The sequence below is a fragment of the Eutrigla gurnardus genome (genome assembly GCF_963514095.1).
Source record: "Eutrigla gurnardus genome assembly, chromosome: 11".
In the NCBI taxonomy this organism is placed as follows: Eukaryota; Metazoa; Chordata; class Actinopteri; order Perciformes; family Triglidae; genus Eutrigla; species Eutrigla gurnardus.
The window spans coordinates 7,812,894-7,827,012 of NC_139925.1; the positions used below are offsets into that span (position 1 = coordinate 7,812,894).

The 14,119-nt window shown below is 41.9% G+C and overlaps 1 protein-coding gene across 2 annotated transcripts; it reads left to right on the top strand.

Moving 5' to 3' along the window:
- The first annotated feature begins 10,658 nt into the window (after positions 1-10,658).
- agpat4 (1-acylglycerol-3-phosphate O-acyltransferase 4 (lysophosphatidic acid acyltransferase, delta)) lies at positions 10,659-14,119 on the top strand. Of its 2 annotated transcripts, none has more exons than XM_084021073.1 (9): positions 10,659-10,817; positions 11,595-11,776; positions 11,919-12,088; positions 12,288-12,449; positions 12,554-12,707; positions 12,794-12,896; positions 12,998-13,073; positions 13,181-13,379; positions 13,802-14,119. In XM_084021073.1, the coding sequence occupies exons 2-9, from the start codon at positions 11,599-11,601 to the stop codon at positions 13,891-13,893; spliced, it is 1,134 nt and encodes a 377-aa protein (XP_083877199.1). In that variant the 5' UTR covers positions 10,659-10,817; positions 11,595-11,598; the 3' UTR covers positions 13,894-14,119. The 2 variants fall into 2 exon arrangements, with proteins under 2 accessions (XP_083877199.1, XP_083877200.1); XM_084021074.1 differs by lacking the exon at positions 10,659-10,817 and adding an exon at positions 10,850-10,871.

Here is a 14,119-nt window from a genome sequence, read left to right on the forward strand (position 1 = left end):
CATTGATTTGAGCCCCACCATCGTATGAGTTAGCCCCACCGTAGTTGAACCAGAAAAAATACTCTGGCGCCGCCACTGCCTTTGATACATGTCACATCCCCCTCTCTCTCCCATGTTTCCTCTCTATCCACCGCTAAATACAAAGGTGTCTATGCAAGAAAATTATCTTTAAAAAAAAAAGCCTTGATCATATTGTTAAAAAAAGGTCATGCTATAGCATGTCGAAAATTCACGAAAAAGTCAGTCAGAATATATTCATAAAAAAATATTTAAAATTGTTAAAGAGTCATAAAAATCGCTCATCTCGCTTGATGCACCAAGTCTCAGTGTAGTGAGTTCAAAACAGCCATAAAAAGCCATGATCAATTTTTTCAGGAAAAAAAAAAGTCATACTATAGCATGTCGAAAAAAAAAGTGAAAAATCGACAAAATTCATAAAATGTTGTAAAAATGATGTAAAAGTCCTAACATATGCTTCTATATCGCGTGTCAATCAAAATCTGAGTGTAGTGAGTGCAAAATAGTTATAAAAAGGCTTAGTCATATCCCCCCCCCCCCAAAAAAAAGGTCATACTATAGCATGTCGAAAATTCACGAAAAAAGTCAGTCAGGATATATTCATAAAAAAATATTTAAAATTGTTAAAAAGGCATAAAAATCGCTCATCTCGCTTGACGCGCCTAGTCTCAGTGTAGTGAGTCCAAAACAGCCATAAAAAGCCATGGTCAACTTTTTCAGGGAAAAAAAAAGTCATACTATAGCATGTCGGAAAAAAAGTGAAAAATCGACAAAATTCATAAAATGTTGTAAAAATGATGTAAAAGTCCTAACATATGCTTTTATATCGCGTGTCAATCAAAATCTGAGTGTAGTGAACGCAAAATAGTCATAAAAAGGCTTATTCATGGCAGGCGGGCAGGTGGTTGAGTGGTTAGAGTGCATGCCATTTACCCATGTCTGCATATATGCAGCAGCCTCAGGTTCGAATCCCGGCTGGAGATCCTTTGATACATGTCACATCCCCCTCTCTCTCCCATGTTTCCTCTCTATCCACCGCTAAATACAAAGGTGTCTATGCAAGAAAATAATCTTTAATATAAAAAGCCTTGATCATATTGTTAAAAAAAGGTCATGCCGAAAATTCACGAAAAAGTCAGTCAGAATATATTCATAAAAAAATATTTAAAATTGTTAAAGAGTCATAAAAATCGCTCATATCGCTTGATGCACCAAGTCTCAGTGTAGTGAGTCCAAAATAGCCATAAAAAGCCATGGTCAACTTTTTCAGGGAAAAAAAAAGTCATACTATAGCATGTCGGAAAAAAAGTGAAAAATCGACAAAATTCATAAAATGTTGTAAAAATGATGTAAAAGTCCTAACATATGCTTCTATATGGCCTGTCAATCAAAATCTGAGTGTAGTGAGGGCAAAATAGTTATAAAAAGGCTTATTCATGGTAGGCAGGTGGTTGAGTGGTTAGAGTGCATGCCATTTACCCATGTCTGCATATATGCAGCAGCCTCAGGTTCGAATCCCGGCTGGAGATCCTTTGATACATGTCACATCCCCCTCTCTCTCCCATGTGAAAAGTGCGGAGTTCAACAGCACCACCACGTCACGTCGTAACGGCATTCAGGCAGCTGCGATGAGAACTGTCACTGATCTGGGTTCATTAACAGACTGTACTGTCCGTACGTCAACGTCACTCATGTGAGCCCGCTTTTAGTGTATGCTCGACACAGAGACAGCAGGCTACTAGTTTGTAAGCTACCTGGCTCTAGCAGTTCGCGTTAGCGGCTTATAGTCACTCACGTTAAGTTAACGTTAGTAAGCTGGTCAAAATTGATCATGGATACATTTGTTTTTAAACGTCGTCGGACGGAACAACAGATGGCGGTGGCGGGCGTGTTGGATAAAACTACGGACGCACCGTTGACACCTGCAGGGGAAGATGACCACTCGGGTCCCGGCTGTTAACGTAACTATTCACGTTTCGCTGTCTCTGTCTCTCTCTCTCTCACTGTGTGCGTGTTTATAGCTGCGGGAGGGTGTTGTCAGCGCCGCCGCCAGGATTCAATTTCAATGTACGCACAGAAACGGCAAATACAACAACAAATGGAAAAATACTTTTTTAAGACAAAATCTAATGTTTTCAGTATGAGTGAAATCAGTAGCGTATATCATGGTGATAGGCCCCGGTGCAAATGGTTTTTTGTGCCCTCCATCCCCGACCTAAACACAAGCGCACGCTTGTGAGCACTCCACGCACTCACACACACGCTTGGACACACACGCACAGTACAGTATGGTAACTCTGCCGGCCCGGGGAGAGCGACATGCATCGGCTCGGCCCACAGTGCTCAGCAGCAGAGAGGTGACGAGACTAGAGCCGAGCTGTATCGTGTAGTGGGGAGGGGCCAACACACGCTATGCGCAATTGCGCACACACGCGCGATCGTCCTCTCAAATGCGGCTGCATCCGGCCCGGTTCAGCAGCATCAATTTTTTTTTTCCACCTTCAAAAAAAGTCCTCCCAGTGCGTACTGGATTCCGGCTGGCAGCGCCACTGGGTGTTGTTATATATTCACATTGAAATTCTGACATTGATTTGAGCCCCACCGTCGTATGAGTTAGCCCCACCGTAGTTGAACCAGAAAAAATACTCTGGCGCCGCCACTGCTTCCAGGGTAAAGAGCAGAATCATCTACATAGAGGGGGTGATGTTGACAGGATGTTACCACAGAGTTTTGGATCCTTTCCATAGGAGGATTTTCATCACTGGATTGACTCTATAGGCTGGAATAGATAAAATGAAGTCTGATGCTTACACAGCATGTGTTTCTATTGTTGTGTTTGATATGTTGTGTGTATTTTGTATATTCATTTTGATGCTTTGTGTGCTTAGTTGACTATCTCAAATCCAACTGATTTGTTCTGCATTAACACTAATGTAGTGGCGCTCCTTGAACCTTTACTGCTACATTCACTCCCCGCTCGCCATGAAGAAGGCGTCTGACAGGAAGCTCGCCTTTATAACGTAGACTGTGGACACAGTCATCGTGACAACACCCACTGGTTTGTGGACTACGGTTTTTAAAACCTTGAGTTCGGCCGTCACCATCTTGGATTTTGGTCGTTGCCATGTTGGCATTTTTTGCAACCAGTTAACGGTAGTGACCATATTTAGGCTTATTTGCATTGGTACAACCTGTTAATCACACGTTAGCCACGCCCTAAAGCAGACCCTGCTTTATGTTTTTTTGCTAAATGAACATCATGCTGGACTGAAGAAGACTTAAAACTAGCGATTGAGACCATAAACTCATGTTTACAATGTTTACTGAGGTAATAAATCAAGAGAGAAGTATTGGCTTCACTTTTCAGAACTGTTTATAAAAAATCTGTTTGCACAGATTTGAGTATTGAGGTATTTATAATAAAATATTACACAATGTATTTATACATAAATAAATACTTTGTATTGGTTTTATTTGACTACAACAATGTTTTATTGTCAGTTCATTATCTTCTCATACATCAAGTGCAGATGCTCCACATTTATAAAACTTTTTATAACGTTCATACCAGTACACACAATAACCAATATTTAAAACAGATATCTAGATATCTACAAGAAATCTAGTAAAAAAATAGAGTCTAGGCAAGTTATAAAATGTCTAAATAAATAAATATATGCCCTTATATCTGTGTATAAGTTGTCTCCAGTGTATGGAAGCATATGTACACCAGTTAGTGTGTTAGATTCCGTGGAAGGAGGCCTAGCGGATCAACTCGGCAGGAGACGAAAGCAGTGCCGTGTCTGCTCTTTATGAGCATGACTACAATGCTACAAGCTCCCCTCCCTTTCTTCACCAGTGGAAACAAGTGATCACACCATATCCTTTTACATCTCTGATGGCTTTTTCAGCCATGTTGCGCTCTGCTGTAATGGAACATCCACTCCATGAAAATACACATGGCAAGCTGTTTGAAGATATCAGCCATTCTCTCCCGTCTTTCCTTTACAAAAAAAAAAGAAAGAAATCGCATCACAGAACTGCAGGAAAATCTGACTGAGTTTTCCACTCTTTGTGCCAAAACAGTTTCTTTTAATAATATTTGAAGATGTGTTCAAATTAAAATAGAATTTTGTTTCTTACACATTATGTAATATTCTCTACCTTAAACCTAAATTTTTAAACTGGTGATTGGTGTACTTTGAATTCAAAGACAAACATGTATATTCACCATATGTTATAGCTTAATAAAAAAAATTCTAAAAAATTAAAAAAAAAAAATATTTAAAAATTAAAAATTCTAATGATTTTTTAAGGAAATTAGGCGATAACAAATACATTTTTAAAAAAACTTCTGAAAATGTAATCAGTTTAGCCTTTAAGTGAAACAGACAGCAATTAAATGAATGTTAACATTTCCTACGCGTTCAGCTTTCTTGCTGATTGATTGAAGTTGACTTATCTCAAAAGTGAGAGAATTAGAAATTGTTGCAGCTTTCAACATACATAATTCATCTCAAAGAATATGTAGTCTTTGACTGCAAGTGCTGCCGTGCCAACACGCACCGCCTCCTAAACTAATGATATAGCTGGATATCCGGGCTGGTTGTTCACAGGCTTCACTTCTGGAAGCGGCTTGTTGGCTGCACACGTGTTCAAAAGCACAGCTGCTGCCGTTGTCCAAGTCAACGTCAGAATGACCGTGATGAAAATCTTTGGAGGCAATTCCCTCACTACCAACCAGGTGGAATAGTCTTCACAAGCTGGAAAACACATGATGGCCTTTTTATGCTTGTTGGAGCAGAGAAAATGACCCCGATGACCTCGGTAATTCAGTAAAAAAGACCTCAGTAAAAGTCATACTCACTGTATCTGATTACTAGTCACATGTATTACTTTTTTATTATTATGCCACTTTTGAGCTGAATTTTTTAATTTAGGTTTATGCTTCGTTGGACTTTTTAAAATATGTTTCATGCCTCTTTTGCACTGAAAACATAACTGCAATTTTTCTTTTTTTCTGTTTCCTTACAGGTTTCCCACATCAACTTATAAGCTAATTTTATGTCAATGTTGTGTTTACAGCTTGTTTCTGCTGCCCCCTAGTGGCTAGAAAAGCATTGTAGTTATTGCAGGTTTCAGCATGTGTCAGTCACAGCTTCTCTCTTCACAGAAATTTAGATTTAGGCAACATTATTATATTCTATGTCAGTTCCTCTACCCATAATGCAACGGGTTTGTGCATCACATATACGCCAAGACGCCATGGAGCACTGACCAAGCTGCATTTGTGACACCTTGTTATTGAGAACAGGTTGACTTACTTAAATAAATAAAAGCTGTGTTTTGGCGCCCTCTCTGGTTGAAAATGTTAATCCTGTTTTACCTGTTGACCCACAGCCAGTATCATCCATGAAAGTGTGTGGGTGTGGTCACACGTTGCTTTGTTGCATCTGTAACAGCGATGACGTCACAGCGCCCTGGAGTATGTTTGAGAAAATAACGGTGTTTCCTGTTTACATAGCAGATGCTAAGCAACAGCATTCATTTAAACGTTCACTCGTTATGAAAAATGCCCAAAGCAATGTGAATTTTCCACACTGGAAAACAAAGAAACATCTCTTAAACCATTCAACAATCACACGTCACTATAGTTTCTGTTTCTTGAATGTATATTTTCAACACAATATTGATCTTTTTTAACACGGAGAAACTTCTCCCGCTCCTTGATTGCCTTTTGCATCGCTGCAACTCTCACATTTTGCACAGAAACAATGACAACGAACACTGAGAGCACAGACTACAACTCCCACACATGTGCCGTGACCAACATCCACAGTTCTGCACACGTGACCTCGTGTCGATTACCCTTCCTATCCCCGACCACTCAAATCCAGATTCTGACATCTGCCAGAGGAGGCAAGAGTAAAAGTTGAAGAAGAGGACATGCAACGCGTAACCGTGCTGTATTTTAATCTTCTTCACCTTGGCGATGGCGTTACATCAAATAACTTCACTCAGGCCAACGCTTTTTGGCACTTGAGTCGGGGCCTCACGCGTGGGCCCCCGAGCGCAGCGGAGCAGGTGTCTCCAGAAAACCTCCCAGTGCTTCACTGACAGTCGGATGTGTCGGTGGGGCCCGAGGTTACTTCGCCTGATGGACGAGGCCGCGGAGTCCTAAGAGGAACAGACAGCGCATACATCAGGATCTCATTACTGGCTTACTTGCACATATACACCACGTCAGATAAAGTTTAGGCCGCTATGTTGCCACTTTTTCTAATTTGCTCCCTTTTTTTTTTTCCATGTCCAAGAGGCAAATGCATGCATTCAGAAACTCTAAGCACATTATATCCTCTCATACTCCAACATGCACTCATCCAAAATGACTGATTTAGTGCCTTATTTAGTAACGCTCGCAGAACTCCTGAATGGATGCAGCTTTTACCCGGTCGGAGTTCTTCCTCATTTATTAAGACCATTTGCACAAATGTAGTCACAGTTTTCCAACATATGTTGCTGACTGGTTAATTGTGCAGCTGCATGTTGTGCTCCAAACATGGCTTTATTCTCTTCTCCACTCCCTCAAAGCAGTTTTTAGTGTTGGGAACAAAGGCTTTCTCCCAGTGAGACCCAACATGTAGGACGCTGAGAAGTATATATTGTCTTAAAGGGTTGCGTTGAGGGGTTGAATGAGTGTTAATTTCTTTCGAATAGAAGGAGTGAAAGCCAGCGGTCATAGTCTATTGATGCAGAATGGCTCATAAATCACACTTACACAGTGATTTCACTTAATCCTCGGTGCATTCTTTATACTGCATGCTCATCCAAAATCGCCCCGTGTGTTGCCGAGCCAAAAGTCTACTTCTTCCTCGGCCAAAGCTGTTGGCTTTGGCCCGCTGCATCAACCTGATTCAGTCTTAACTGAAAAATGTCAGCCGCAGCCACAGATTTTTATAAGTGCATGTGATTCTTTTCTTTTTATTTAACCATAAAATAAAAAAGCATCATCTATTAAGAATTTGCTCTGTGCTTCTAATAGGGTGAGAGAGATTAAAGCGGATGTTTTGGTGCTGAGTTGGCCGGCGTTCCCAAATGCCAAAGAAGCATGTCGTCCAGCTTTATTACATCTGGTCTTCAGTTTCTTTTTTTTTTATATTTTCTGCTCTACTTTAACAGTGCATGATAAATAAGAATAAGAGAATGCCATCAAATCTGTCAAAAGCCGTGCTGAAACTCCCGACATGACTCTCGTGTGGTATCCGATTGCCTGCTGCAGCGACGAAGGGCCCTGGAAGGGCAACTTTCACGGTACCACATAACTCACTTAATGAAAGCTGACATTTCTTGGAAAAGGGTACGTTCTTGCGGTGAGGTGCCCCCCCACACACACACACATTTAAATCCAGTAACCTCATATCAACAACACTTTTCCACTGAAGAGCCAGTGAGATGTGAATGAGACACCCTCCTTCCTGGCTGCCCACATCGGGTACGAGGCGCACTGATGGCTCGTCGTTTCACTTCAACAACCAATTTTCAAGACGTATGTTTTTCGCTGTGATTTTACATTTTTCCCTTTAGCACTAATTCTCATGTACTTGCCTCGTGCACAGCGGACTGTGTATATGTCATACAGTGTTTCAGCTTGAGCAGTTCTTACAGTACACGTGTAACAGATTCCATGCATCTATATATTGATGTTGATTTTTACATTTAGGCTACCAAACTGTTCGTGCTTGTGCAATAACATGTTTTCTTAAAAACAAAGACACAGTCAAAGCCTCCCTCAACTCAGAAATTGCTTTTTTTTTTTACTTCCCTTACTGTTTGACCTTCAGGAGGAGGAACGTTTCTCTGTACTCGACTGAAATCTGAGTTATCACAACAATTTTACTAGTAGACTTCATTGCAGAAAATCCTTAAATGCAGTCAATGCTTTATTTGCTATCAGCATTGAACTTGACCAAATAAAATGATTCCATTGTGTAATGAAACCCCTGAAAGGTGCATGAAATTGAGTGGGACATACATGGATGCTGACATTGGCGACTCCATAAAGGTGCTGTGGGATTTCAAATAGCTAACACGTGTATTTAAACTGTGTGATTCTCCTTCAGTTCGGCCAACAGCGATTCGTCACTTCTGAAGCTACAAAGCAACTTGCACTTACTAAACTCCCTGAACGTTATTCCCTCGAGCCCCTTTACAGTCTTTTCCTTTGGTATTCCAACATTAAGGGCTTGCTGAGCTACTTTACTGTATGTTTGGAGCTCTGCAGACAGGCGTGTTCTCTCTTCAAGGTTATTTCCTCGTAAAGGATATGAGTGCTGAAGCATTATGGGACCTATAAAACGAGATCCAACCCCCCAAAGGTGGATCGGTCACAGGACCCCCATTAACCTCATTTCAGGGGTCTCTGGGTTGCAATTTTTTTTTTTTTAAAGTCAAACAGTTTGATTTGGCACGAAGGTCACATAAAATACCAAAATGTGTTTTTTGCAAACAAAATAGAAAATACACATGCACAATAAAACGTCACACAGATGTATAATTTATAGTATATGTGCCTCAGGGAAATGTATTCTGTTTTTTCCTCATCTAAAGGAGCTGTACTCAAACTATCTTTATTTATTTACATTGGAAAGTGCAAGAGGAAATTGTTTGAGGTATTTTTTGGTCAAAATAATGGGTTGAACCATAATGAGTGTAGCTGAGTTCACCTATCTTACATTAATCTGAGGAATAGTGATCTGAGGAACATCTATATAAATCAGTGTTTCCATGAGCCTTCTCATACGCATGGAATATTAACTGTGGAAAAACCTGTTTGATCCCCAAGTGCTTGACTCACTTTAATATGATTTTTTTTGCCTGCAAAGTCAATATTTTATCGTTTTATGGTTATTAATAACCCAACTGTAGCTATTTTTGCACTGTGTTTCATTTAAATGAACACTTTCTTCCTTCTACTAAATACCTACTCCAGAATGCTGACTGACTGCATTCATTTTGGGGTCAACTGAATCACTTTTTCCCTTCTGCACATACAATGTTTTACCAGCAGGTGGTGCTGTCCACCAGGACGCAGCACTGTTCACCAGTTTTCTGTCATTTGTCACCGTGTTAAACAGGGGGAAGCTGCTCCAACTCAGTCAAAATCAAACAAGGAAGTGACTTTGTTGCCTAGGCAACGGGTTTTATTGTCCATAATGATAGTTTGTTACATTCATGAAGAATCTGCACCATAAATGTGAATCAAGAGTTGCTGTTAGATTTTTGTGCCTGTAACCCAGAGCAACAATATACACACAACAGCACACATGACAAACAACACTGATTCTGACAAGGTCACTGCGCATGTGTACCCCTCCCTGTTTGACAGCATCGTGCGTGGGCAGAAAAACAGACAGAGGTCTCACTCAATCCCAGTTTCTGCCACTGTATTGAGAGATTACGTTCACGGCGCCCTATTAACATTTATTTTTTAAGTAGTTTATTTATGCAGACATATAAAATACAATAAAATCAAAAAGAATGAACCAAAAAAAAAAAAACATAAAAGGTGTGGCAGGAGAGGTCAGGCAACAGGCTTATACATGGGACCTCACCTCTTAAAGGAGTCATCACCTGGAAATCGCAATTTCTCTTGTTAAAACATGCATATCTGTGTTTGACCTCAGTTGAAACTTGCCTGAAAGGCTGGAGTTTGAAAGTGGCGCCGTTTTTTCGCTTCTGCTCTTTTTCCGAACAGGAATAGCACACAAGGGTGTGCATTCCTAAAGCACGAGATTTTGATTCTGCGCCTTCGGTGACGTCACCGTGGCGGCTACTTGCATAAGCCCACCCCTCTTTCACCACCCAACCCTGCCCCGTCCGCTACCTGAAATCGCCGAAGCGCCGCCATTATGTTTTGGAGTCTGCATGCAGGCAAGCCCCCCCGGCTCTGTCCTTCCTGCGGCGAATCAACGCGCGCCTCATTACATATTATACAATGCACATCCGGACCAGTCAAAACCTCGCGCGTAATCTCGCGTGATAAAATCGCGGTACGAAAAAGGGTCAGAACAAGCTCAATGTTTGATTAAAATTTTTTTTTTTTTTTCTAATAAGTTTTACGAATTGATCCAAAGCGATCCAAGGGGGGCTGGATACGTATAAAACCAGGTGATGACTCCTTTAAGAAATAAAACAACTAAGTAAATTGATTTACACAAATCTCAAAGCAAAATTAAGTATAAACACAAACACAACAACCTATACACGTATTCATACACATACACATATGATAGAAATAATTAAATTATCAGATGAATTAAACAGATAAAAGTTTATCTATTAAAGTTTTACGTCGGCAAAATCCCCCAAAAAACTAAACGTAGCGCTACTCTTCTCAGATTTAATGCTTGAGTGGATGATTGTTAAAACGGTCTCCATGGTTACAGAGATGCTACAGAGATGCCACACACACACACACACACACACACACACACACACACACACACACACACACACACACACACACAAAATGCATTATTTGCGAAAGGAACGCCCAGAAGAGCCTCTCAAATTTCTATTTGTCTCCGTCACTTAAAAAAATAGACGATCTTTGTCTCCAGAGTTTCTCGGAGGAAGTGGAGTCTGCAGTCACGGGCCCCGCCGCGGCTCACAGGTGGGTGTGGTGCCTGGTGGTGCGGGGGAAGTTCCCGAGTCTCGAGTGGTGGGACCGACTGGTGAGCGCACGTGCGTGTCTCAGGCAACCTGGACTAGACATCTGAAGAACGTTAACTCCATGATTGGTGATTATTTTTTTTATGTATTTATCATTCAGCATCTCTGAAAGGTCTGTCAAGGTAAATGTCACGCGGTTGACAAGAAGTGTGTGTGTGTGTGTGTGTGTGTGTGTGTGTGTGTGTGTGTGTTATTTACGTGTGTACAGGTGAGTTATACATTGACCTTCATCAAACATGAAACAATGTTCGTGCTGTTTGTTTTTGCATTTCATTTTACATTTTATCTCACCATCCTTCACTGAAACGCTGCTTGGAGATTTTATGTGATGTTGGGACTGTATTTTACTGTGTGTGTGTGTGTGTGTGTGTGTGTGTGTGTGTGTGTGTGTGTGTGTGTATTAATATAACCTTATAAACTGCTACTCCTTATTACAGCATGATTGGTCTGACCTTTGAGTGCACACATTTCATCCTATAACTCAAGAGCATGCAAATAAATTGATATTGCCTCGACTTTTCTGAAAAGCTGTGACACAACAAACATCATGGGCTGAACAGTCTATACAATGTCCCCTGTAGAGGTCACTGTCAGGAGCAGAGGTTTGCAGTGTGATTGGCCATTTATGTACAGTCCAGCTGAAAGGCTCCATTCAGCCGATGGAACGAGAAAGTCCCGTCAAAGGAAACCTTTATGTCAGAGTGGGCTGAGCGCTGTGAACAGTTGCTGTCACAGCCTGGGGCAAAGCGAGCCGATATCTCTGTCTGACCAAGCTGAATGATGATGTTGGATGCGTCGCATGAGGAAGTGGTTTAATGCTTTGACTCCTGCAACTTTTTTAACAGAACGATGGGCCTCCTGCAGCTCCTCAAGTCCCAGTTCCTGTGCCATCTGATCATCTGCTATGTGTTCCTGGCCAGCGGCCTCATCGTCAACCTGTTGCAGATCTGTACTCTACCTCTGTGGCTGGTCAATAAGCAGCTGGCCCGCAGGATCAACATCAGACTGGGCTACTGCGTCAGCAGCCGTGAGTACCGCTACTCTCTGCCACTTAGGGGACGCCGGATTTAAATGATGTTGAACGCATGCAGTGAAATCATCACTTCACACATCTTTGTTCTCCTAAAATTGACTCTTTTTTTTTTGCATCGTGTCCTACTGGTCCTCAGAGTTGGTAGTTCTCCTGGAGTGGTGGTCTGGGACCGAATGCACGCTCTACACAGACCCGAAGGGTTGTCCGCTGTATGGAAATGAGAATGCAATTGTGATTCTAAATCACAGTCATGAGATCGACTTCCTGTGTGGCTGGTCCTTCTGTGACAGATTTGGAGTTCTTGGGGTAAGATAAAGTTTTGTCTTTGGATGAGGTACATGTCCATAGTTGCTGTATTACCTACAGTAGATGGTAGTAAGGCAGTAAAAACCAGTAAAACTATTCAAAATATACCTTTTTTTTGCTAAAAAAGTGCTGCAGGTAATATCTGACAGTGTTTAAGTTCCTTACAACCCCACTTTAAAAATGTGCATCCTTTTTCCAGAGCTCAAAAGTGTTAGCCAAAAAGGAGTTGAGCTATGTACCCATTATTGGCTGGATGTGGTACTTCCTGGAGATAGTTTTCTGCAAGCGGAAGTGGGAGGAGGACAGAAGGACGGTGGCTCAGAGTCTTCAGAACCTGCGGGATTACCCAGCAAACTTCTGGGTATGTTTGTCGCCCTCCGGGTAAAGACCAACGATTGTGTTGGTTTTATCAGAGATATTTTTGAATAATGCCGTTAATATTCAATCGTATTCCCTGGGGGGTAGTTCTTGCTCTTTTGTGAAGGAACACGCTTCACGCCGAAGAAGCACCAGATCAGTATGCAGGTGGCGGAGAGCAAAGGGTTACCCAAACTCAAGCATCATCTTCTGCCCCGGACAAAGGGATTCTGGGTAACTGTCCAAAACCTCAGAGGAACCGGTGAGTGTCCATCATTATTGATGGAGTGTTTAAATGTGTGAGTTGTACAGTTAACAGTTTTTTTTTTTTCTTTCTTTCTCGTGCAGCTGCAGCGATTTATGATTCCACCCTGAACTTCAGAAACAACGACGTGCCAACCTTGCTTGGAGTTCTCAATGGGAAGAGATATCACGGAGATTTATACGTGAGGTACAAAGAACGGTTCTGCTACATCGCATTTCCCGTTTACTGGCGTGATCATTAACTATCACTGTTATACGGCGAGATCTGACTTCCCCTCTTCTTCGCAGGAGAATCCCCCTAGAGTTGGTCCCAGAAGATGAGGCGGAGTGTGCTGCTTGGCTCCACAAACTCTACCAGGAAAAGGTCAGTGTGTTGAAGGAGGAGGAACGATTTATACATCGCAGCTCTGTTTCAGCTCCTTCCACTTTCTAGGCATTGGCAGCAACATTTGCATCGATGTTTTTCCACAGGATAGCTTTCAGGAGCAATACACACAAACGGGGCGTTTCCCTGGCCCCGTAGTGAGCCCCCCCCGCCGACCCTGGGCCTTGATCAACTGGCTTTTCTGGGCTTGCTTGCTCCTCTACCCGTTAGGCCTGCTCCTCGCTCAACTCATCAGCTCCGGGTCGATGCTGACCATCTTAGCCTCAGTGGCTCTTTGTTCTGCAGGTGAGTTTCATGCGTTCATGCATCCTGAAACGGGTATTTATGGTCCTTCCCCTCAGTTTAACCAGCTTTCGTTTGTCCACTCCATAAAGCAGCAGATTTGACAACTCAAATGTAAGTCCCCCCTTTTTTTTGGGAAGTGAGAGCATGCCGCTAACAGCATTCAGGCATGTGCTCACTCACAAAGTTAAACAACTATCCACATGAATAGGTTCACTGAGGGATTTAAATGGAGAAACCACAATAAATAAATGCTCATATTGCAGTTGAGGGCAAAATCACACATTTTAAGCAGCCAAATCTTTTATTCAAGTGTTGATTTTGTCGAGACATTGGTCATTTACGTGACACACTAATAACTACTTTCTGATCCTGAAGTATACTTTCATATAATATTCTAAATGCACTCTTTCTGAATCTCACAGCTTCGCTTGGAGTGCGCTGGATGATTGGCCAGACTGAGATCGACAGAGGCTCAAACTATGGGAATAAGGATGTTACTCAAAACAATAAATAAAGACTCCTCACGTACCCAGAGCTGCTTCCTTTGCACAGTTACGTGTCTGCAAGCTGCTGGCAGCAGAAACACCGGTCCAACAGGACTGGTCCAACAAGTGCAAACCTGTTTTCAAACCACAACGCAGACAGCGTTGTCTCAACTCTGCCCATCAGAATATGGACGTTTGTGAAACTGGACTGTGCTGGACGGCCTCCTTTGGTTAACTAACGATAAGAACGTGAAG